The following is a 27,265-nucleotide window of genomic DNA, read 5'->3' on the forward strand; positions in this document are numbered from 1 at the left end:
TCTATATTTGGGATTCTTGAAACAACTTGTAAACAGCATAGTAATCAGGGCACTGGATAGCTCTGCTATTACACAATAGTTTTTGAGGCTTATCGATTTGCTATTTTTCTCCAATCTCTGATATTATAAGAAAATCTAACTGGAAATAGTTGAGGTGTCCCAGTGTCTGTGAGTCAGGCCATCAATTTGGATGTTTTTATATTGTCTTAGACCATGTGAATGCATAGTCATATTATTGTCTCTCCAGTTCTGTAGTATCCACATTTTCCAAAGAATTTCAATGTAGTGTTATGATCACTCTGGTTCTGATTAACTCCCTTTTAATATAAAAATCTTCTGAACTTAATCATTGGAGATACAATCTATTCCCTAAATATTATAACGTTTTTGCCTTTCCAGTACTGAACCTGAAATACATGCTAGATCCAAATATTTGAGCACTGTTAACCTGTGTTCTTATTCCTTCTCATTTGAGTATATTTTGAACATGGGTTATAAAGTTTTATACCAAAAGAGTGGTCCTTTGCAACTGGTAACTTATTCACTCCTTCCATATTTGTGAAATTATAAGCTAACATCTTCCCTAACCACTTTTTCCTTCAAAGCCTTCATTTTTATTATTGTACACAGCATGATTCCTCTTTTTTTTTTTTTTTTTGTTCTGGTTTTAACTCATCTTTCATTCCTGTGGGAAAATTATTTGTGTGGATCCCAACAAGCCTCCTTGAAATGTTTTATCTTAGCAAGTGAAGGATTATTTTGGTTTACCATGAATTTACAAATTTTTTGCATTATGATTTACTTGCAATTATTTCAATGATTGTGTGCCATGCATTTGAAGTGCATCGCCATGTTACTAAAACAGTGAAGATTCACCAATAAAACTTATGGCCTGATGCTTTGTGAACAAGGATTGACACTCAGAACATCCTTCTATAGGTACACAAAACTCTGATATATCTCATCCTTCATTACATGATTCATAACATGTTACTGTCTGCATGGAACTTACGGAACTGAAAAGAGACTTTTTTCATATCACATGGAGAAAGGTGTAGTTCTTGAGTTTAAGCTGCACAGATGGCTTATTTTCAGATTGATAATCCTCACACAGCTTATAGTTAAAAGTAGCTAATGTTTGCTCTCCAGAATTTTTTTAGAAAAAAAAAAAAATTCAACTTACTGGGAGACCCATAAATGACCAGTGATTCTAAGGACATCAACTTTGGTGATCCAGCAAGTTCTTGTGCTTTTTCTGATACAATTATGTATAAGAGGTTAATGAATTGAGCCTCAATGATTAAAAGATAGACAACTCTATATCTCTATATTCCTCTGCATCATGGGTATGGACACACATGATTCAATATCAAGCTCTATCATTAACTTGATTCAGAATGAACATTGTTAAAGTTAATTCAGTAATTCATATAAATGCAACTGCACCCTTTTGAAACAGCATTGCCTAAAGTGCCAACAGTAAAAAAGAAAGGAATATAGGGACAAAATCTGGATAAAGGCATTCAGGAACATTCATTCCCAACTGCTTATATGGTGAGCATACTGCATCCATTGATGATATCTAGATTAATTTAATGGGCTCTTTTCGGGGAGAACTTTGCCAAGAATATGCATGAGTTTGTGGATTTTATATTTAAGGTGTATACACATCACATATAGGGATGAATTTATTTATGATATTTTCATGAAGACACATCACAATAGATTTCAGTTTTGAACCTCACCAAAATAAATCTTTTTTCACTCTATTGGGTTGCCTTTAACTTCCAGACAATCTTAGTTTACATATTAACATCACACATATATCACAATTTATTTATATCTATGTTAAGTTTGCACTCAAAAAGAGAAAAATCATATGTCTTGTTCTGCATTGATATATTAAAATATTAATTTTATGTTGCATTCACTTCATGACTTAAAATGACAATTATATAATTTGAAGAAGAATGAAACACTACATTGGACAAATAAAGAGTAGGTGGAGCAGAAAGTTGGGATAGAGAAGAAGATAAAATGTGAAGGGAGAGGACAGAGAGGAGGAGGGAAAAGAAGAAAATAGGAGCAGAAAAAAGAATCAGGAAAGAAAGGGAAAAGTTAGCTGGACCAGGTAATTCATTGATATAAAGAAAGAAATATAATATTCTTTTAATAATTAATTATGGGAAATTTCACCTGCATTTCAGAACTAGAAAGGGAATATTAGACACTGACTACGAGTAGAGAGAGCAGTGATAATCACCTGGAGAAAATACAAGTTCTAAATGGTCTCATAGACATAGAAGATCATAGTATATTGATAGATCTGCATAATCTAGTAACACAACATCTATTCATGTTGATTGAGTTGTGTTTTCATTGCTAGGCCATTTGATCAAAACAAAATAGAGCACAACTTGTTGATTCGAACTGGTGGATGTAGATGGATTTGAGAGAGCTAGAGAATGGCAGAGAGGCATCTACACCGGTCAGATCCTTTCTGTGTTAGCTTTCCCTTATCCTTCTCTCTCTATCCTGTCTTCCTCACCCCAATCAGGGACACAGAAGAAGTGTCTCTTTTTACCCTAAGCACATCCCTGTGAATAAAGAATCAAGAAACAGAAGTACAAAGTTCTCTGGACCAGATAACTCATTGATATAAAGACAGAAATCTAACCTTTTGACACATAATAATGGGAAATTTCACCTGCACTTCAGAACTAGAAAGGGAATATTAGTCATTGATTCCAAGAAGAGAAAGCAGAGATGATTGCCTGCTGTGAACAGGTGTTAATTAAGTGAAGTTTGTGGCTTCAAGTAGAGAGAATAACAGACAGAAATTATAATAGATATTAATTAAATAATTATCTCTGTCACAAGTTTTAGGACTTAACTAATAGGTCACATAACAGGCCTTCTGCTCTAGGTAGAGAAAGAATTTAACAATTAACTCTAGCTGCTTCCTATTGGCAGGTATTAGCGAAAGTTTGAATTAATTGTTTTAAAAATGCTATAAAGATAAATTGCTCTAATAAGTATTTCAGGACACTCATATTTTGTCTAACATGGTCTCCATGGGAATTATGGGTTTAAATTCTGCTCTCACAGGCTGCCTTTTATAAACAGGTATGATAGATGCATGGTTCAATTTCATAAAATTTGCAGGAAACTCTTATTTTCTAACATGGTCTCCATGGGAATTTAGGTTTAGTATCCTGGCATGATAAATTAGAAAGAACTCTACAGGGTAAATTTTGCTTGATTTTTCAGTATTGTGGTTGTTTTATTATTCCTCTGGTACAGAGGCAAGCCACAGGTTTTTCAGCCTATAATTTGAAGGAAAAGTTGATTTTGGGAAACGGGTTTGCCTTTGTGATTTTGGAAAAGGTGATGAAGATATTTAAAATTTCAAGAGTAATATAGATCTTATTTAATAGGAGGAGACTCCCTAAAAAAAGATTCTAGATAATAAAACAAAAAAGTTTATCTTGATGATATTAAAATTTTGTTTTGAGATTTATACATTTCAGTATGTAAACTTTAGAGAATTTCATCCTCAGACATGCTGAACTGACCTGCCTGAACTCCTGATGGTTTGGTTTTTCCTCCAGATCCAGTCAAGACACAGACAGCAGAGACAATAATTGGTTTGGTCTTCTTAAGGCTAATGAATTGCCCCATTTACCTACCTTTTCACTCACTTCAGAAATATCTCAACATCAATATCAGCTTGAAGAATTTTTAAAGACTCTTTGTCCCAGTTCCATAGTCTTTAGGACTGGGGGTGGTTATTATTGGTTTTCGTTAATACTGAACATTTAAAGTACATGTCTTAGACCCAGCCCTTCTATTGTTATTACTTTAAACTGATCTGAGATATTTAAGTCTGTGAGTTAAGTGCCAAAAAGGAATTTCATGGAGCTAAGATTATAGTTAGGGTGTTTTAAGTTATTTTGATAATAAATGCCTGAGAGTAAGTAACAGAGAACAGTCCAGATTATTTCACGTAGATAGTTGGTTTTTAACATGTCAGATGTCCACAGAATATTATATTTAATGTTATTTATTCATGTGGTGTTCAGACTACTCTGCTCCTGGCAGATTTCCCTGTATTGGATTCAAAGAAGTAACTGACCATCTTTGAGTTATTCCAGATGTGGTGAAACAGCCACTAGGCAAGAATTGCCTCATTGCATCTACAGACATAATATTGTCCAAAGTAAGGACACAAATACAGATTAAGACAGCCTGTGTATGCCAAGTCAGAGTGGTCTTTTCTTTAATATACCTGTTTCTGTAAGTGAGTAAAATGACCACAGACAGTTTTCTAAAGCCATATGCTCCAATAGGCTGAAGTAAGGGACTATGCCTGTGATCCGCACTCTCTAATACTTGGCTAAGTTTTGGAAGCTGTGTTGGTCTTCCTATATATTTTTCGTTAATATCATCTTCTTGGATTCTGATGGGGATGAAAATCTCAGTAATCTCCTAGCCAACCCAGGAATTTTACTTTGATAGGAACAGTTTTGGGAGGATGGTGTTCAGATGGCTTTGAATCTAATGTCAAGACATAGCAAGATATAAAATTAAAATTCTAAAAGTAAGAACTGTTGACAGAGGTTCTATTTCATTAACAAAGATAATGGATTGGGTGTTAAACCTTTTCTATTTCATAAATTACAAAACAGTAATTATTATGTACTATTAAATCTGAGATAAAACAATCTTTTAATTGGAAAGAAGGGAAGAATGTAGTGGGTAAACTTGGGGCTGATTTTATTTGAAGATAATTTTGCTTTCCTGTGAGGTGTTGTGAATAAGGAAAGAGTCAGGACACAGGTGATGTACTATTAAACTCCCTAGCTTATTTTGTAAAAATAATAAAAAATAAATAAAGGAAAGAAAGAAAGAAAGAAAGAAAGAAAGAAAGAAAGAAAGAAAGAAAGAAAGAAAGAAAGAAAGAGTTGAAGCCAGAGCAGAAAAAGGGAAAATGGAGTAGAACATTGGGAGAGAGTAGAAAGAGAAAATGAAAAAAGGAGTGGACACAGAATAGGAAGAAGGCGAAAAGTAGAGAGGAAGCACATAGCCTGGAAAAACTGCAGGTTCTAAAGGGTCTCATATTAGTGGAAGATAGTAGTATAGTGACAGGTAGATCTGCCCAATCTAGGCACACAGCATATACTCATATTAATTTAGTTGTCTTTTAATGAGAGGGGCATATTTGTGTTAGAGATTTACTGTAGCACATTACTATGCATGCATACTATATTCTCATGTAGAGTTGTTTACTTATGTGTTCAGGGACATCAAATACTCTACCATGCACGGCTATTTGAATTGAGTTATCTCCTTCATTCACAGCCAGCATAATGGATTGTACACTCTTTCTTTAAAGATTTCTTTGAAGTATGTGTGCTAGAAAGCAGGCAACAAACATACATCCAGGTAATGAAAATTTAGGCATTGACTATTTTACCTACAATTTATTTCCAGTGAGTTTAGAAGAATGTTTTGACATGGTGAAGGACTTTTCAACCATCCTTATAGAATAAGTTATCCTTTAATAATTTTCAGGGATTAATCATTGTTATAATTAGGGAAAATAAAGCAAACCTTTCTCTTTCCTGCTCACTAAAATGGACAGTAAAATTCAGCCCTTCAAATCAATTACAATCATTGCTTAGATCATAAGAAAGGTAATGAAAACAAAAGACTGTAATGGGAATACTCATTAATATTTACTTCAGCTCAAAATCTATTAACAGTCCAAAATTTTCCCTTTTACTTTTTCATAACAAATGCAGGGAATTCTGAAGAGGTAGCAGAACCCTATATATCTTTTGTTTCCCGTTTTTCTTGTATCATATAGGCAGTCTACTATCATATTTCCTTTGCCTACAGACACTTATCAACTAATACAGGTTTTGGAGATAAACATTTCTGTGATAGGGCTCTTGGCATTTAAGCTATTTTCCTCCTTTAAATTATATATCTTTTTTTTTTCTGGTTATTTCCTGGGTGTGTTAAATGGGCAAAGCCTTGGGTTGTTTTGAGTATATTTATCAATATCTTCCCCCTGAAGCCTCCTTCCTTTCCTCCTACACTTCATCATAGTGTTTCTTGTCTTACAGGAATATGAAACCCTGTACTCAAATGTTAGGAAAGATCTTGTCCACATACATTTTTGGGCATGTCATGGATATAAGACCTCTAGTTTGACACTTGACCATCTACACACACAAATTACACTCAACATTGTTTCTCTCTCTCTCTCTCCCTCTCTCTCTCTCTCTCTCTCTCTCTCTCTCTCTCTCTCTCTCTCTCTCTCTCTCTCTCTCTCTCTCTCTCCCTGTGATTCCTGATAACATTCTACTACCTATGAACATTGTAAAAGCCTTTAAATTATTGCAGTCTGTGTTTCAAACTTAATGGAAATCAATGTTGCATATGCTCCTTTTTCAATCAAGCCTCCTATTTCAATGCTATTTATTTCCAAATATTATTTGGTGTTTGATCAAGAAGAGCTGAATATTAACATATTTCCTTGTACTACCAAACCCTCTTATTCTTTCACCTGTAGCAGATTTTCTTTGCAATTATGGATTCAGGGTCAATAGGGAAATCCCACTTATACCATTAAATTATATTATAGCATTTTTCAGTAACCATGGGTTTTATTTCTATTTTTATATCTTCATTGATCATACCTCGATCCACAATGGCACTTTGAATACTTGATTGAATGCTTTTCAACAGCCACTCTTTTTTTTCTGTAGGCAAAAGACCATACATTGATTTAGTTTCTCTTTTTGTATCATTGAGGTTTGGGAGGATTGAGTACTATGTTTTCTATTGCCATGTCTAGAGCAGCAATGCTTGACATGGCATATATTAGATCTTCATAATTTTGAGATATTTTTGACTGCAAATTCTTTCCTAACCAACAAAGGGAAACAGTTTGCTTTTTTCACTGTGAGGCCTCCACCTAGGTCCTCGTTTATTTTCTGATGTAAGGAAAATGTGTTGTTTATCTCTCTTGGACATATGCTTTTTGTCCAACAGTAGTGCTTGTCTCATAAAATAAACACACCTGGAATGTAGACTTTCTTTTTAATTCATACCTAGGACAAGCATTGCCCTAAAGATACCTTGTTTGTTATTATGTTGAAAATGAACAAATTTCCCACAATAAATGCACCGGACATTTTGAGACCAGATACCTATAGCAGATTGTACTCAACATATTTACAAAGGGCAAAATTTCCTAAATCTGGGTCTCTAAACATGTACAATTCAGAGTTCTCTAGGTGTAGGATGACTTAGTGTAGTACCATGACTCATATTAGAAGTAATATCAGTTATGTCTGTCTCCAAATCACCATAGGATATATCTCAGCTTTTTATGGTCTAAGTACTTAATTATTCACAAGTTATTCACATTTTAAAACACCCAGATCCCTATCATACCATGCCTTGCATCTTAATATCATATGATGTGTTCATGGTTATGACGAATATTAATTAAATATCACTGAAGATTTGTAAAGAGATTGTACAATATTTGCCAATAAGAGGAAATTTACTTGCCCATCTAGCTTTTCCACAAGAATTTAAAGCTGCAAATCTGTGTTGTACTGTCTATTTCAGCATGGTCTAATTGAGTCTGAATTTAGATTTCAGTTTATTCCCTTTGAATTGGGTCTATCCCTGTAACACCATGCCATTTGGTTTGCTTCATGGATCAGTAATGCCAACTGGTACATAACATTTGATATTTCAATGAAAATAACCCTAGCATGTGAGATGTCATTTTCATTTTTGAGTGAACCTAGCAGACCATTTTTATACGTTCTCCTATATGAATCCCATCTTGATTGCGTGAACTCATTTCAGAATTCAACTTAAATATCAGTGTAAGTTTTCCAGATCTGTCAAAGCCTTTTCCACCTCTCAAAGATTATATACTGCCAATAGTCTCAGCAAGTCTGAAGAAGTTCAGAGACAGAATCTAATAATCTCTATATTTGGGATTTTTGAAAAAACTTAAAAACAGGATAGTAAGCTAGGCATTGGATAGCTCTGCTATTACACAATAGTTTTTTTTTTTATGCCTTTCCATTTGCTATTGTTCTCGAGTCTCTAATATAATAATAAAAAAAAAAAACCTTGCCTCGATATAGTTGATGGGTCCCAGTGTCTGTGAGTCAGTCCATCTATTTGGATATCTTTATATTGCGTTAGACCACGTTGAATGCATAGTCATATTACTGTTTCCCCAGTTCTGTGGTACCCACATTTTCCAAAGAATTTCAATGTAGTGTTATGACAAGTCTGGTTCTGATTAACTCCCTTTTAATTTAAAATCTTCTGAACTTCATCATTGGAGATACAATCTATTCTCTAAACATCATAACTTATTTTTTGTCTTTCCAATACTAAACCTAAAATACATGCTAGATCTAAATATCTGAGAACTGTTACCATGTGTTCTTATTCCTTCTCATTTGAATATATTTTGAACATGGGTTATAAAGTTTTATACCAAAAGAGTGGTCCTTTGCAACTGGTAACTTGTTCCCTCCTTCCATATTTGCGAAATTATAAGCTAACTTCTCCCCCCACCACTTTTTCTTTCAAAGCCTTGATTTTTACTATTGTACTTAGCAGTATCTCTTTCTTTGATTTTTGTTCTGGTTTTAATTCATCTTTCATTCCTGTGGGAAAATTACTTGTGGGAATGTCAACAAGCTGCCTTTAAATGTTTTATCTTCACCAGTGAAACCTTATGATGGCTTATCATAAATTTTCAAATTTTTTGCATTATGATTTACTTGCAATTACTTTAATGATTGTGAACCATGCCTTTGAAGTGCATCTCCATGTTACTGAAACAGTGAAGATTCACCAATGAGGCTTGTGGCCTGGTGATATGTGAAGAAAGATTGACACACTCAGAACGTCCTTCTATAGGTACACAAAACTCTGAGATATCTCATCCTTCATTACATGATTCATAACATGTCACTGACTGCACGCAACTTATGTAACAGAAAGGAGGCATTTTTTTATTTTTTATTTTTTTATTTGTGTGTGTGTGTGTGTGTGTGTGTGTGTGTGTGTGTGTGTGTGGCATTGGAGATAGGTTTTGAGGTTTCTTTTTTTTTCCATTTTTTATTAGGTATTTAGCTCATTAACATTTCCAATGCTATACCAAAAGTCCCCCATAGCCACCCACCCCTACTCCCCTACCCACCCACTCCCCTTTTTTGGCCCTGGCGTTCCCCTGTACTGGGGCATATAAAGTTTGCGTGTCCAATGGGCCTCTCTTTCCAGTGATGGCCGCCTAGGCCATCTTTTAATACATATGCAGCTAGAGTCAAGAGATCCGGGGTACTGGTTAGTTCATAATGTTGTTCCACCTATAGGGTTGCAGATCCCTTTAGCTTCTTGGGTACTTTCTCTAGCTCCTTCATTGGGGGCCATGTGATCCATCCAATAGCCGACTGTGAGCATTCACTTCTATGTTTGCTAGGCCCAGGCATACTCTGACAAGAGACAGCTATATCAGGGTCCTTTCAGCATAATCTTGCTAGTGTATGCAATGGTGTCAGCATTTGGAAGGTGATTATGGGATGGATCCCCGGATATGGCAGTCTCTACACGGTCCATCTTTTTATCTCAGCTCCAAACTTTGTCTCTGTACCTCCTTCCAAGGGTGTTTTGTTCCCACTTCTAAGGAGGGGCATAGTGTCCACACTTCAGTCTTCATTTTTCTTGAGTTTCATGTGTTTAGGAAATTGTATCTTATATCTTGGATATCCTAGGTTTTGGGCTAATATCCACTTATCAGTGAGTACATATTGTGTGAGTTCCTTTGTGAATGTGTTACCTCACTCAAGATGATGCCCTCCAGGTCCATCCATTTGGCTAGGAATTTCATAAATTCATTCTTTTTAATAGCTGAGTAGTACTCCGGGAAAGGTGTAGTTTTTGTGGTTAAGCTGCACAGATGGCTTATCTTCAGATTGATCATTCTCACACAGCTTACAGTTAAAAGTAGCTAATGTTTGCTTTCCACATAATCCTTGTTATAAAAAAAATCAACTTACTGGGAGGCCCAAAAATGACCAGTGATTTTAAGGACGTCAACTTTGGTGTACCAGCAAGTTTATATGCTTTTCTGATACAAATATGTATAAGAGGTTAATGATTGAGCCTCATTTATTAAAAGATAGATAATTCTATATCTCGACATTCCTATGCATCCTGGGTATGGACACACATGATTCAATATCAAGCTATATCATTAACTTAAATCAGAATGAACATTGTTAAAGTTAATTCAGTAATTCATATAAATGCAACTCCACCTTTTCAAAACAGCATTGTCTAAGGCACCACCGGGGAAAAAAATAAAAATGGAGTATACGGACAAAATATGGATAAAGTCATTCAGAGACATTCATTCCCAACTGCTTATATGATGACCATGCTGCATCCATTGATGACATCTAGATTAATTTAATTGGCTCTGGTCAGGGAAAACTTTGGCAAGAATACACATCAGTTTGAGGTTTTTTATTTTTAAGGCCTAAATACATCACATATAGGGATGTATTTAGGATATTTTCATGAAGACACATCACAATTGATTGCAGTTTTTGAACCTCACCAAAATAAATCATTTTTTTTCTCTATTGGGTTGCCTTTAACTCCCAGACATTATTAGTTTATATAGTAACATTACACATATATCCCAATTTACTTGTGTCTATGTTAGGTTTGCACTCCAAAAAGAGAAAAATCATTATATATGTTAAAATATTAATTTTATGTTACATTCAACTCATGGCTTAAAAATGATAGTTATACAATTTGGAGAAGAATGAAACACTACATTGGACATATAAAGAGAAGGTGGAGCAGAAATGTGGGAAAGAGATGTAGAAAAAAATGGAAAGGTAGAGGACACAGGAGAAGAGGGAAAAGAAGAAAATAGGAGCAGAAAAAAGAATCAGGAAAACAAAGGTACAAGATCGCTGGACCAGGTAACTCATTGATATAATGACAGAAATATAATCTTTTGATACTTAAAGTTGGAAAATTTCACCTGCATTTCATAACTAGAAAATGAATATTAGACACTGACTACAAGTAGAGAGAGCAGTGATAATCACTCAGAGAAACTGCAAGTTTAAAATTGTCTCAAAGACATAGAAGATCATAGTGTAGTGGTTTATCTGCATAATCTAGTAACACAGCATCTATTCATATTGATTGAGCAGTGATTACATTGGCAGGCCATTTTATCACAACAAAATAGAGCACAACTTATTCATTTGAGTTCAAATAACCTGAGATAAAAATTCCACTGCCCTCAAACCACTGAATGGAGCATGTGCAGCAATATAGGCTGCAACAGGATAAATTTGTAAGTAGCTGGGTTTGAGAGGGCTAAAGAATGGAACAGAGGCATCTACATTGGACAGATCCTTTCTGTGTTAGCTTTCCCTTATCCTTAACTCTCTAACCTGTCTTCCTCACCCCAATCAGGGACATAGAAAAAGTGTGCTTTTTTATCCTCAGCACCTCCCTGTGAGTAAAGAATCAAGAAACAAAAGTAGAAAGTTCTCTGGACCAGGTAACTCATTGATATAAAGACAGAAATCTAACCTTTTGACACTTAATAATGGGAAATTTCATCTGCAGGTCAGAACTAGAAAAGGAATATTAGTCACTGACTCCAAGTGTAGAAAGCAGTAATAATTGCCTGCTATGAACAGGTGTTAATTAACTGAAGTTTGCAGCTCCAGGTAGAGAGCATAACAGATATTATAATAGGTATTAATTAAATAAATAACTGTGTCTCAAGGTAGAGCATATAACTAATAGAACATATAACAGGATTGCTGCTCTAGGTAGAGAGGGAGAGTTTAACAATTAAATCTAGCTGCTTCTTATTGGCAGATATTAGTGAAAGTTTGAATTAATTGCTTTAAAAATGGTATAAAGATATATTGGTCTATTAGGTATTGCAGGATACTCATATTTTGTCTAATATGAGCTCCATGGGAATTTTGAGTTTGAATCCTAGTTGGACAAGCTGTCTCTTATTAGCAGGTATGATAGATGTATGTATCAATTTCATAAAATTTGCAGGAAACTCATATTCTCTAACATGGACTCCACAGAAATGTAGGTTTAATATCCTGGCATGACAAATTAGAAAGGACTCTATAGGCTAAAGTCTGTGTGATTGTGAGTACTGTGTTTATTGTATTGTTCATCTGAGACAGAAGCAAGCTACAGGTTTTTCAGGATACCACTTGAAGGATAAGGTGATTTTGGGAAAAGGTTTTGCCATTGTGTTTTGGGAAAAGGTGATTAAGGTATTTAAAACTTTAAGAGTTATATAGATCTTATTTGATAGGGGGAGACTCCCTGAAAAGCAAGATTCTAGAGAATAAAACATGCAGTTTATAATAGCTTGATGATATTACATTTTGTTTTGAGATTTATATATTACACTATGTAAACCTTTGGTGAATTTCATCCTCACACATGCTGAACTGACCTGCCTATACTTCTGATGGTTTGGTTTTTCATCCAGAGCCAGTCAAGACACAAAAATCAGAGACAAGCATTGATGTGGCCTTCTTAAGACTAACGAATCCACCATTTCCCTACCTTTCCAGCTCCCTTCAGAAATATCTCAACACACATATCAGCATGAAGAAGTTATAAAGATTCATTATCCCTGTTCCATAGTCTTTAGGACTTGGGTGTTTATTAGAGGTTTTCTTTGATACTAAAACTTTTGAAGTATAGGTCTTAGATCCAGTCCTTCTATTGTTGTTATTATAAACAGATCTGAGATAGTTAAGTCTGTGAATTAAGTGCCAAATAGGAATTCCATGGAGTGAAGATTATAGTTAGGTGGTTTTAAGTTATTTTAATAATAAATATCTGAGAGTAAGTAACAGAGAAGAGTCCAGATTACTTCTCATAAATAGTTGTTGTTTAAAAATGTCAGAATTCCACAGAGTACGATATTTAGTATTACTTATTTACTTAGTGGTCAGACTAGTCTGCTCCTGACAGTTTTCCCTGTATTGGATTCAAAGAAGAAACTGGTCATCTTTGAGTTACTCCAGATGTGGTGAAACAGCCACGAGGCAAAAATCGCCTCATTGTATCTACAGACATAATACTGTCCAAATTAAGGACACAAATACAGATTAAGACAGCCTAATTATGCAAAGACAGAGTAGTTTTTTCCTTACTATTCCTGTTTCTGTAAGTCAGTAAAATGACCACAGCCAGTTGTCTAAAGACATATGGTCCAATGTGTTGAAGTAAGGGACTATGTTTGTGATCAGCAGTCTCTAATGACTGGCTAAGTTTTGGAAGCTGTGTTGGCCTTCCCATATACTTTTAGTTAATATCATCTACTTCTTGAATTTCTGATGGGGTTGAAAACCTTCATAATCTCCTAGCCAACCCAAGGTTTTTGCTTTTAGAGGAAAAGTTTTGGGAGGATGGTTTTCAGATGGCTTTGAATCTAAAGCCAAGGCATTGCCAGATTTAAAATTATAGTTCTTATAAGTAAGAATAGATGACAGAGGTTCTATTTAATTAACAAAGATAATGGAATGGGTGTTAAATCTCTTCTACTTTATAAATTATAAGTTGTTAATAATTGTGTACTATTAAATCTGAGATAAAATAGTCTTTTAATTAGGCAGAAAGGTGGAATGTAGTGGATAGTCCTGGGGCTAATTTTATTTGTTTATAATTCTGCTCTCCTGTGAGGAGTTGTGAATAAGGAAAGAGTCAGCAACAGGTGATGTCCTATAAAACTTCCCAGCTTATTTTTTCCAATTTTTAGTAGGTATTTTCTTCATTTACATTTAAAATGCTACCCCCAAAATTCCCTATATCCCCCTCTCCCCTATCCACCCACTCCAAAAGTTGTCTCCAAACGGAGACAACTCTGAAGATAGAAAACCTAGGAAAGAAATCAGGAACCAGAGATGAGAGTGTCAGCAACAGAATACAAGAGATGGAAGAGAGAGAGAGAGAGAGAGAGAGAGAGAGAGAGAGAGAGAGAGAGAGAGAGAGAGAGAGAGCTGATGCATGAGCAGATAAAAGGAAGATGGAATAGAAAGTTGGGAGAGAGTAGAACGAGAAAATGAAAGATGGAGTGGACACAAAGTAGGAGGAAGAAGAAGAGTAGAGCAAAAGCACATATCCTCGAGAAACTGCAGGTTCTAAAGGATCTGATATTAGTGGAAGATAGTAGTGTAGTGACTGGTCGATCTGCCGAATCTGGACACACAGCATGTATACATATTAATTGAGTTGTCCTTTAATTACCAGGGCATATTTGTGTTGGAGATTTACTGCAACACATTATTATACATGCATACTATATTCTCATGTAGAGTTGTTTACTCATGTGTTCAGAGACATCAAATACTCTCCCATGCATGGCCACTTTGAATTGAGTTATCTCCTTCATTCAAAGCCAGCATATGGATTGGACACTCTTTCCTTAAAGATTTCCTTGAAGTATCTGTGCTAGAAGCAGCCAACAAACTTACATCCAGGTAATGAAAACTTAGGCATTGACTACTTTATCTACAACTTATTTCCAGTGGGTTTAGGACAAGGTTTTGACATGGTCAAGACTTTTAGACATTCCTTTTAAAATAAGTCATCCTTTAATACTTTTCAAGGATTAATTAATCATTGTTATAATTAGGGAAAATTAGAAAACTTTTCTCTTTCTTGCTCACTAAAAGGGACAGTAATAAATCAATTGCAATCACTGCTTAGATGAGAAGTAATGTAAAGGAAACAAAAGACTGTAATGAGAATACTCATTAATATTTAACACTTCATCTCTAAAATCTATTAATATTCAAAAATTTCCCTTTTTACTTTTTGATACCATATGCAGGGATTTCCGAAGAGGTGGCAGAATCCTCTATATACTTTGTCTCCAGTTTCTCTTGCAACACATAGTCAGTCAGGTCCTACAATATTCTCTTTGAGTATGACATTGATCTACTAATACAGCCTTGGGAGTTAACGATTTCGTTGTTAGGTCTCTTGGCATTTAAGCCATTGATTGTCCTTTAACTTAAGTATCTTTGTTTCAGTTGTGTCCTAAGTTTGTAAAATAGGCAAGTACTTGGGTTGTTCTTGAGAATATATGTCAATAACTTCCCCTGAAATTTCCATCATTTCTCCCTATCGCTCACCATGGTGTATTTCTTGTCTCAACTGAATATTAAACTGTGTACCCAAACTTTGAAAAAGATCTAAGGCCTGGCGTGGTGGCCTTGGATCCTCCCAGCACTTGGGAGGCAGAGGCAGGTAGATTTCTGAGTTCGAAGCCAGCCTGGTCTACAGAGTGGGTTCCAGGACAGCCAGGGCTACACAGAGAAACCCTGTCTCAGAAAAAAAAAAAGAAAAAAAAAAAAAGATCTAGACCCCAAACATTTATGGGCATATCATCTATACAAGACATCTAATTTTACAGTTGAAATTCTGCTCGCACATATTAAACTTAACAATTCTATTTATTATTATTATTGTTATTATTATTGTTATTATTATTATTATTATTATTATTATTATTTAAATCCTGATAACTCTCTGCTACCCGTGATCTTGTTATAACCCTTTAAATTTGGAAAGGCTGTATTACAAAATCACTGGGAAATCAAAGTTTCTTAAGGTCGTATTTCAATCAAGACTCTTATTTCAATGACATTCACTTCTAAATTTTATTTGGCGGTTGATCAAGGAGAGCTGAATATATTAACATATTTTCTTGTACTTCCAAACATTTTTGCTATTTCACCTATAGAAAAATTTCATCATATCTAGGGATACAGTGGCATTAAGGAAATCCCAATAATACAATTAAATTTTATTTACACACATTTTTACAGACCATGCATTTTATTTATATTTTGAAATTTTTATGGACCATACCTAGATGCACATTGGGACTTTGAATACTTGATTGAATACTTTTCAAAAGCAATTCTTTTGTGCATGTAGGGAAAAGACCACACATTGAATTAGTTTCTATTTTTATATTATTGTGATTTGGGTGGATTGAGTAAGACATTTCTCTATTGCCATGTCTAGAGCAGCACTGCTTGTCATAGCATACATTAGATCTTCATTATTTTATTAAGAAATTTTGACTGCAAATTCTTTCCTAACAAACAAATGAAACAACTTGCATTTTGCACTGTGAGTCCTCCAGCTAGGTCTTCATTTCATTTTCTGATGTCAGGAAAATGTGTTGTTTATCTCTCTTGAAAGGGTGGTTTTTGTCCCAGTGGCAGTGCTTGTCTCATAAAATAAAATTCCCTGAAATTTAGACTTTCATTCTGATTTATACCCAGGTTAACCATGCCCTAGAGATGCCTTGTTCACTATTATGTTGCAAATGAACAAATTTCCTCCTATAAATCACCAGGCATTTTGAGATCACATACCTATAGCAGATTGTACACAATATATTTACAAAGGAAAAAGTTTCCTAAAACTGGATCTCTAAACATGTAAACCTCAGAATTCTCTAGGTATAGGATGATCTAGTGTAGTACCATGATACATCTTAGAAGCAATATCAGTTGTATCCCTCTCCATTCTACCATAGGTTGTGCCTCAGCTTTTAATGTTTAAGAACTTGTTTATTCACAAGGTATACACTTTTTTTCAAACACCAAGATACCTACCATAATATGCCTTGCATCTGGATATCATATGATTTTGTTCATGGCTGTGACCAATATTAATTAAAAATGGGTGAATGTTTCTACAGCAATTTTTGAATCCTTGCCAATAAGAGGAATTTTCCTTTCTCATCAATCTTTTCTTTAGGAACTTAAACCTTCAAACCCATGTTTACTTTCTACTTCAGCATGATCTATTTAACTCTGAATTTGGATTTCAGGGTATTGCTGTATAATTGGCACCTGCCTTCTGAGTATCATCATTCCATTGGTTGGCTTCATGAGTCAGTTACCCCAGCTAATACATAGTATTTCATATTTTAGTGAAACTTTCCCTAGCCTGCCAGATGTCACGTTGATTTTTGGGTGAACCTTGCAGACCATTTTTTTTCTACCTTCTGCTCTATGTATCCAATCTTGATTGCATTAAATCTTTTCAGAAATCAACCTAAATAACTGTGTAAGTCATTCAAATCAGTCAAAGACTTTTCCACCTCTCAAAGATCACTAAAAAATCTGCTTTTACACGAAATTTTCCGATGCTTATCCTTTTGCTAATGTTCTCCAATCTCTGCTATTTATAAGAAAATTTGCCTGGAAATAGTTAACAGTTCTCAGTGTCTGTGAGTCAGTCCATCCATAGGGATATCTTTACATTGTCTTAGCCCATGTTGAATGCATAGATATAATACTGTCTCTCCAGTTCTGTAGTACCCACATTTTCCCAAGAATTTCCATATCTGGTTAGTCCAGACTCTGGTTCTTAGTAACTCTCTTTTAACTTAAAATCTTCTATACTTCAACATTGGAGATACAATTTATTCCCTAAACATCATTCTTTATTTTTTTCTTTCCAATACTGTTCCTAAAATATGTTCTAGATCCAAATATCTGAGCACTGTTTCCTTCTCTTCTTATTTGTTCTAATTTGAATATTTTAGAATGAGGTTTGTAAAGTTTGATTCTAAAAGACTACTCCTTTGCCACTGGTAACTAGTTATGACCTCCCATATTTGTGAAATTTTAAGCTAATATAAACTCCCACCCTTTTTCATTTAAAGCCTTGATTAGTATTGTGCATAGAAGAATCCCTCTTTGTTTGATTTTCCATTTGTTTTTAATTCATCTTTCATTCCTGAGGGAAAATTCCTTGTGGAAATTTCAACAAGCCTCCCTTTTTCCCCCAACTTTTAATTAGGTATTTTCTTCATTTACATTTAAATGCTATCCTGAAAGTTTCCTATACCATTCCCCTGCCTACTCCCCTACACACCCACTCCCAAATTTTGGCCCTGTCATTCCCCTGTATTGGGGCATATAAAGTTTTTAAGACCAAAGGGCCTCTTTTCCCAAAGATGGCCAACTAGGCCATCTTCTGCTTCATATGCAGCTAGAGACACTAGCTCTGGGGGTACTGGTTAGTTCATATTGGTGTTCCACCTATAAGGTTGAAGACCACTTCAGCTCCTTGGGTATTTTCTCTAGCACCTCCATTAGGGGCCCTGTTTCCATCCTACAGATGACTGCGAGCATCCACTTCTGTATTTGCCAGGCACTGGCATAGCCTCACAGCTATATCAGGATCCTTTCAGAAAAAAATCTTGCTGTCATATGCAATATTGTCTGGGTTTGGTGGCTGATTGTGGGATGGATCCCTGGGTGGGGTAGTCACTGGATGGTCCATCCTTTCATCTTAGCTCCAAACTTTGTCTCTATAACTCCCTATTTTGTTCCTGTTTTGTTCCCTATTATAAGAACGAATGAAGTATCCACACTTTGGTCTTCCTTCTTCTTGATTTTCTTTTGTTTTGCAAATTGTATCTTGGGTATTCAAAGTTTCTGGGCTAATATGCACTTTTCAGTGAGTGCATATCATTTGACTTCTTTTGAGATTTACCTCACTAAGGATGATATCCTCCAGATACATCCATTTGCCCAGGAATTTCATAAAATCATTGTTTTTAATAGCTGACTAGTACTGCATTGTGTAAATGTACCACATTTATGTATCTATCCTTCTGTTAAAGGACATCAGGTTTTTGATATTATAAATGAGGCTGCTATGATCATAGTGGAGCATGTGTCCTTATTACCACTTGGAATATCTTCTGGGTAAAGGCCCAGGAGAGGTATTGTGGGATCTTCCAGTAGTACTATGTACAATTACTTGAGGAACTGCCAGACTGATTTCCAGAGTGGTTGTACAGGCTTGCAATCACACCAGCAATGGAGGAGTATTCCTCTTTCTCCACATCCTCAACAGCATCTGCTGTCACCTGAATTATTGATCTTTGCCATTCTGACTGGTGTGAGGTGGAATCTCAGTGTTGTTTTGATTTGCATTTTCCTGATGATTAAGGATGTTGAACATTTTTTCAGGTGTTTCTCAGCCCTTCAGTATTCCTACATGAAATTTCTTTGTTTAGCTCTTTACCCCATTTTTCAATGTGGTTATTTGAATATCTGGAGTGCAACTTCTTGAGCTCTTTGCATATATTGGATATTAGTCCCCAATTAGATTTAGGATTGGTAAAAATCCTTTCCCAATATGTTGGTGCCCTTTTTGTCTTACTGACAGTGTCTTTTGCCTTACAGAAGCTTTGCAATTTCATGACATACCATTAGTCAATTCTTGAACTTACGACACAAGCCATTGTTGTTCTGTTTAGGAATTTTTCACGAGTGCCCATATCTTTGAGGCTTTTCCCCACTTTCTCATCTAAAAATTTCAGTGTCTCTGATTTTATGTGGAGTTCTTTGATGCATTTCGATTTGAGGTATGTACAAGGAGATAAGAATGGACCAATTCACATTCTTCTACATGATAACCGCCAGTTGGGCCAGCACCATTTGTTGAAAATACTGTCCTTTTTCCACTGGATGGTTTTAGCTCCCTTATCAAATATCAAGTGGCCATAGATTTGTGGGTTCATTTCTGGTACTTCAATTCTTTTCCATTGATCTACCTGTCATGAGGTCAGACATGGTGATTCCAACAGAGGTTCTTTTATTGTTGAGAATAGTTTGTCTATCGAGGTTTTTTTATTATTCCAGATGAATTTACAAATTGCCCTTTCTAACTGAGTGAAGAAATGAGTTGGAATTTTGATGGGGATTGCATTGAATCTGTAGATTGCTTTCAGCAGGACAGCCATTTTGACTATATTAATCCTGCCAATCCATGAGCATGGGAGATCTTTCCATCTTCTGAGATCTTCTTTAATTTCTTTCTTCAGATACTTGAAGTTCTTATCATACAGACCTTTCACTGCCTTAGTTAGAGTCACACCAAGGTATTTTATATTATCTGTGACTATTGTGAAGGGTGTTGTTTCCCTAATTTCTTTTTCAGCCTGTATAGAGAAAGGCCATTGATTTGTTTGAGTTAATTTTATATCCAGCTACTACACTGAAGCTGTTTATCAGGGTTAGGAGTTCTCTGGTGGAATATTTAGGGTCACTTATATATTCTATCATATCATCTGCAAATAGTGGTATTTTGACTTCTTCCTTTCCAATTTGTATCCCCTTGATCTCCCTTTGTTGTCGAATTGCTCTGACTAGGATTACAAGTACTAAATTGAATAGGAAGGGAGTTAGTGGGCAGCGTTGTCCCTGATTTTAGTGGGATTGCTTCCAGTTTCTCTCCATTTAGTTTGATGTTAGCTACTGGTTTGCTGTAGTTTGCTTTTATTATGTTTAGGTATGAGCCTTGACTTTCTGGTCTTTCCAAAACTTTTATCATGAAGGCGTGTTGGATTTTGTCAAATACTTTCTCAGCACCTAATGAGAAGATCATGTGGTTTTTGTCTTTGAGTTTGTTTATATAGTGAATTATGTTGATGGATTTCCATATATTAAACCATCCTTGCATCCCTGGGATAAAGCCAACTTTGTTATATGGATGATCATTTAGAGTGTTCTTGGATTTGGTTTGTGAGGATTTTATTGATTATTTTTCATTGATATTCATAAGGGAAATGGTCTGAAGTTCTCTTTCTTTGTTGGATCTTTGTGTGGTTTAGGTATCAGAGTAATTGTGGCTTCATAGAATGAATTGGGTAGAGTACCTTCTGTTTCTATTTTGTGGGATTTTTTCAGGAGCATCGGAATTAGGTCTTCTTTGAAGGTCTGATAGAACTCTGAACTAAACCCATCTGGTCCTTGTTTTTTTTTTTTTTTTTTTTTTTGGTTGGGTGACTATTGATGACTGCTTCTATTTCTTTAGGGGAAATATGTTTACATCTCATCCCAATTTAACTTTGGTACCTGGTATCTGTCTAGGAAGTTGTACATTTCATCCATGTTTTCCTGTTTCGTTGAGTATAGCCTTTTGTAGTAGGATCTGATGATGCTTTGAATTACCTCAGGTTCTGTTGTTATTTCTCCTTTTTCATTTCTGATTTTGTTCATTAGAATACTGTCCCTCTGCCCTCTCGTTAGTCTGACTAAGGGTTTATCTATCTTGTTGATTTTTTTCAAAGGTCCTGTTTTTGTTGATTCTTGGAATAGTTCTTTTTGTTTACACTTTGTTGATTTCAGCCCTAAGTTTGATTATTTCCTGCAGTCTACTCCTCTTGGGTGAATTTGCTTCCTTTAGTTTTAGAGTTTCTAGGTGTGCTGCCAGTCTGCTAGTGCATGCTCTCTCTAGTTTCTTTTTGGAGGCATTCAGGTCTATAAGTTTTCCTCTTAGGACTTCCTTCATTGTGTCCCATGAGTTTGAGTATGTTGTGGCTTCATTTTCATTAAACTATAAAAAGTCTTTAATTTCTTTATTTATTTCTTCCTTGACTAAATATCTTTGAGTAGAGTGTTGTTCAGTTTTCACATGAATGTTGGCTTTCTAATATGTATGTTGTTATTTAAGATCAGCCTTAGTCCATGATAATCTGATAGGATGCATGGAATAATATCAATATTTTTGTATCTGTTGAGGCCTGTTTTATGACCAATTATATAGTCAATTTTGGAGGAGGTGCCATGTGGTGTTGAGAAGGTATATCCTTTTGTTTTAAGATAAAATGTCCTGTAGATATATAGTAAATCCATTTGTTTCAGAACTTCTTTTAGGGTCCTTGTATTTCTGTTTAATTTCTGTTTCCAGGATCTGTCCATTGGTAAGGGTGGGGTGTTGAAGTCTCCCACTATTGTTGTGTGAGGTGAAATGTGTGCTTTGAACTTTACTAAAGTTTATTTAATGAGTGTAGTTGCCATTGAATTTGGAGCATAGATATTCAGAATTGAGAGTTCAACTTGGTAGATTTTAACTTTGATGAGTATGAAGTACACTTCCTAGTCTTTTTTGATAACTTTGGGTTAAAAATCAATTTTATTCGATATTAGAATGGCTACTACAATTTGTTTCTTCAGACCATTTGCTGGAAAATTGTTTTCCAGCCCGTAACTCTGAGGTAGTGTCTGTCTTTTTCCTTGAGGTGTGTTTCCTGTGAGCAGCAAAATATTGTGTCCTGGTTGTGTAGCCAGTCTATGAGTCTATATCTTTTTATTGGGGAATTGAGTCCATTGATGTTAAGAGAAATTAAAGAAAAGTAATTGTTGCTTTCTGTTAATTTTTGTTGTTAAAGTTGTGATTCTGATCTTGTGGCTGTCTTCTTTTAGGTTTTTTTTTTTTGAAGCTTGCCATGGTCATGGTGTCTGTTCACAGCAGTAAACCCTAACTAAGACAATTACCTTCTTCATTTTTCTAGGGTATAGTTTCAGTCCTTTTGTTGGTGTTTTCCAGTTATTATCCTTTGAAGGGCTAGATTCGTGGAAAGATATTGCGTGAATTTTGTTTTGTCATGGGATATTTTGGTTTCTCCATCTATGGTAATTGAGAATTTTGCTGGGTAAATTAGACTGGGCTGGCATTTGTGTTCTCTTAATGTCTGTATAACAGCTGTCCAGGATCTTCTGGCTTTAATAGTCTCTGGTGAGAAGTCTGGTGTAATTCTAATAGGCCTGCCTTTATACGCTACTTGACCATTTTCCCTTACTGCTTTTAATATTCTATCTTTATTAAGTGCATTTGTTCTTCTGATTATTATGTGTCAGGAGGAATTTCTTTTCTGGTCCAGTCTATTTGTAGTTCCGTAGGCTTCTTGTATCTTCATGGGCATCTCTTTCTTTAGGTTTGGGAAGTTTTCTTCTATAGTTTTGTTGAAGATATTTGCTGGCCCTTTAAGTCGAAAATCTTCATGCTCATCTACTACTATTATCCTTAGGTTTGGTCTTCTGATTGTGTCCTGTATTTCCTGGATGTTTTGAGTTAGGATCTTTTTGCATTTTGCATTTTCTTTGATTGTTGTGCCCATGTTCTCTCTGGAATCTTCTGCACCTAAGATTCTCTCTTCCCTCTCTTGTATTCCGTTGCTGATGCTCACATCTATGGTTCCTGCTTTCTTTCCTAGGGTTTCTATCTCCATAGTTGTTTCCCTTTGGGTTTTCATTATTGTTTCTACTTCCCTTTTTATATCTTAGATGATTTTGTTCAATTCCATCACCTGTTTGGTCGTGTTTTCCTATAATTCTTTAAGAGATATTTGTGTTTCCCCTTTGAGAACGTCTACCTGTTTAGGAGTGTTTTCCTATGGTTCTTTAAGGACTTCTACCTGTTTACCAATGTTCTCCTGTATTTCTTTAAGTGAGTTATAAATGCCCTTCTTAAGGTTCTCTTCCAGCATCATGAGATATGATTTTGAATCTGATACTTAATTTTCAGGTGTGTTGGGGTATCCAAGACTGGCTGAGGTGGGAGTGCTAGGTTATGATGATGGTGAGCAGTCTTGGTTTCTGTTGGTAAGATTCTTATGTTTTCCTTTCACCATCTGGTAATCTTTCGAGTTAGTTTTTATAGTTGTCTCTGGCTGGAGCCTGTTCTTCCTGTGACTCTGTTAGCCTCTTTCAGCAGCCCTGGGAGTCCAGCTGTCTTATGAGTCTTAGTTGTCAGAGTACTCTCTTTATTCAAGCTCTCCTCTTACAGGGAAGGTACACAATAGTCTGGCATTCAGACCTGCCTCCTGGCTGAAGATGAAGGCCCGAAATAGGGCCTGTCCCAGAGGATGTGTTGCCTCTTCAGTCTGTGCACTCACCTGCACAGACTGGTCTCTGAGGAACCAGAACACAAGATAGCTCCCTCACCTTCTCTGGAGGTCAGAGCCCTCTAATCTGGCGGGGAATGTGCCCGGATGTCTGGATCCCAAAATGGGGGCCTGTCCCAGAAGCTGTGTCACTTCTGCAGTCTGCTCATTCACCCTCCATAGTCCACAAGCTGACCTGTGTATGCTTGTCTCAGAGGAACCTGGGATATAAGATGACTTCGTCACCTGCTCTGGAAGTCAGAGCCCTCTCTGGCAGCCACCTCTCCTCTTGCAGGGAAGGTGCCTAGATGTCTAGAGCCCAAAATGGGGTCTGTCTTAGAAGCTGTGTGGCTTCTGCCTTTCCTAGAAGCTATGTTGCTTCTGCAGTCTGCTTATGTGCAGAATAGTCTCAGAAGGACCTGGGAAACAAAATGACTCCCTCATCTCTCAACAAGCTCCTTTAAATGTTTTATGTTCAACAGTGAAGGCATATGACTGCTTACCATAGTTTCTTCTAATTGTGCATTATTATTAACTTGAAATTATTTCAATAGATTGTGAGCGCCATGCATTTGAAGTGCATCTCCATGTTACTGAAAAAGTGAAGATTCACCAATAAGGCTTATGGCCTGACACTTCCTGGGGGACCCACAAATGACCAGTGTCTCCAAGGAAGTCAACTTTGGTGAATCAGAAAGTTTATATGGTACTTCTCACACAATTATGTGTAAGAAGTTAATGAATTGATCCTCAATGATTTAAAGTTAGATGGCTGTGGTTCTTGACCCGCAAAGAAAAAATCATTTTCTCTGTCTATTGGGTTGCTTTACCTCCCAGACAAACTTGGATTCTCTATTACCCCCACACATATCACAATATAATTATATCTATGTTAAATCTTCAATGCAAGAAGGGAAAAAAACCACAACAAAATGAAGCCCAATGTATTAATTTGAATTCGCCTAACCTGAGACAAAAATTCACTGCCCCCAAACACCTGAATGAGCTTAGTTATCTATATAGGCTGAAGCAGTGTTAATTTGAAGGTAGCTGGGTTTGAAGGGCTTACAGAGAATGGCACATAGGCATATACACTGTATGAGAAACTTTCTGTGTTCTCTTCTACTTATCTTTCATTTCCCACACTGCCTCCCCCACCCCAAACAATGACATAGACAATGTGGGTCTTTTTACATTCGGCTCCTACCTGTAAATAAAGAATCACTAAAAAGGATACAAATTACTGTGGATCAGGTAACTCATTGATATAACGAGAGAAATATAACCATTTGATACTTAAAGATGGGAAATTTCACATGCATTTCAGAATGAGATAGGAAATATTAGTAACTGAATCCAAGCAGGGAGAACAGTGATAATTGCCTGCTATGAACAGGTGTTAATTATCTGAAGTCTGCAGCTCCACGTAGAGAGCCCAGCAGACAGATATTATAACAGGTATTAATTAACTAAATGCCTGTTTCTCAAAGTAGAGAGCACAAAAAATAGATGATGTAACAGAATGGCTGCTGTAGGCAGAGAGTTTAACAATTAAAATCTAGCTGCTTCCTATTGGGAGATATTGGTGATGGTTTTAAGATATAGTGCTCTAATAAATCTTATAGATACTCATATTTTGTATAATGTGTCCTTCATGGGAATTTTCAGTTTAAATCCATGATTGAAAAGCTGCCTCTCTTAAGTAGGTATAGATAGACCTGTGAATCATTTTAATAAATTTTGCAGGAGACTCATATTCACTAATGTGGACTCCATGGGAATTTAGGTTTAGAATTCTGGCATGACAAATTAGAAGGTCCTCAGTACAATAAACCACGTGTAATTTTGAGTATTGTGGTTGCTTTATTCTTTCTCTAGGACAGAAGGCAATCTACAAGTTTTTCTGGGTACAAGTTTAAGGATATTCTGTATTTGGGAAAATGTGTTCTATTTGTGTTTTTGGAAATATGATTAAGGTATCTTCAACCTTCCAAAGTTATATAGATCATATTTGATAGACATAGGCTCACTGAAAATCTTGATTCTAGAGAATAAAACAAAAAAAGTTTATCTTGATGATATTAAAATATTTTGAAGTATATATATATATATATATATATATATATATATATATATATATATAAACATATACATATATATTACATTATAAACATGTTTGGTGAATTTCATCATCAGACATGCTGAACTAACTGGCCTGAGTGAACTGCTGATGTTTTGGTTTTTCATCTAGAACCAGTCACCATACAGACATTAGAACAATGGTTGATGTGGCCTTCTTTAGGCTAATAAATTCCCCCATTTCCCTACCCACTCTTCTCCCTTTAGAAATATCTCAACACCCATATCAGCTTGAAGAAGTTATGAAGTGTCATTGTCCCAGTTTCATAGTGTTTAGGACTGGGTGTGGTTATTATTGGTTGTCTTTGACACTGAAACTTTTGAAATACAGGTCTTAGACCCAGTCATTTTATTGCTGTAAATATAAACATATTTGAGATGTTTAACACTGTGAGTTAAGTGCCAAATGAGAATCATAGAACTGAATTTTTGGTTAGATTATTTTAAGTTATTTTATTCAGAAATGCTCAAGAGTAAGTAACAGTGAACAGAAAAGATTATTTCACATATTTTTGGTTTTAAAAAATGTCAGAAGTCCACAGAATATGATGTTTACTGTTATTTATTCTCTTGTTCTTGAGACTAGTCTGCTCCTGACAGTTTTCCATGTATTGGATACAAAGAAGAAACCAAGCATCTTTCAGTTACTGCAGATGTGGTGAAACAGCCACTAGGCAGGGATTGCCTCATTTCATCTACAGACATAATACTGTCCAAAGTAAGGACACAAATACAGATTGAGATAGCCTGATTATGCCAAGACAGAGTAGGCTTTTCCTTAATATTCCTGTTTCTTTAAGTCTGTCAAATGACATTGGCCAGCTTGCTAAAGACATATGCTCTGATGTGTTGAAGTAAGGGACTGTCCAAGTGATCAGTGGTCGATTTAAATAAGCTAGGTTTTGGAAGCTGTGCTGGTTTTCCTATATACTTTCAGTTAATATTGGTCATTCTTGGATTTCTGATGGGGTAGAAAACCTCCATAGTATCTTAGCCAAGCCACGCTAATTTACTTTGTAAAGAACATTTATGAAAGTATGGATATCAGACGACCTTCTATCTAAAGCCAAGATATAGCCAGATGTAGAATTATAAATTTTTAACTAAAAATAGAAGACAGATTTCTATTTAATTAACAAACATGAAGGACAGGGTGTTAGGTTTCTTGAACTTTCTAAATTACAAAATAGTAATAGTTGTATTCAATTATGTCTGAGATAAAATATTCTTTAAATTTGACAAAAAAATGGGGGGGGGTTGGATAGCCAGGGGACTGATGATATTTGA

The 27,265-nt window shown here is 35.6% G+C and overlaps 1 protein-coding gene across 2 annotated transcripts in view; it reads right to left on the reverse strand.

The window, feature by feature from the left end:
- Skint5 (selection and upkeep of intraepithelial T cells 5) overlaps window positions 1-27,265 on the reverse strand; it is a 521,613-nt gene that overhangs the window by 409,198 nt on the left and 85,150 nt on the right. For both annotated transcript variants that reach the window (NM_001167878.1, NM_001167876.1), the window contains exon 9: window positions 6,708-6,770. In NM_001167878.1, coding sequence (NP_001161350.1) covers window positions 6,708-6,770 — 63 coding nt within the window. The remainder of the gene's footprint in view (window positions 1-6,707; window positions 6,771-27,265) is intronic.

This window comes from Mus musculus, chromosome 4, assembly GCF_000001635.26.
Source record: "Mus musculus strain C57BL/6J chromosome 4, GRCm38.p6 C57BL/6J".
Taxonomy (NCBI): domain Eukaryota; kingdom Metazoa; phylum Chordata; class Mammalia; order Rodentia; family Muridae; genus Mus; species Mus musculus.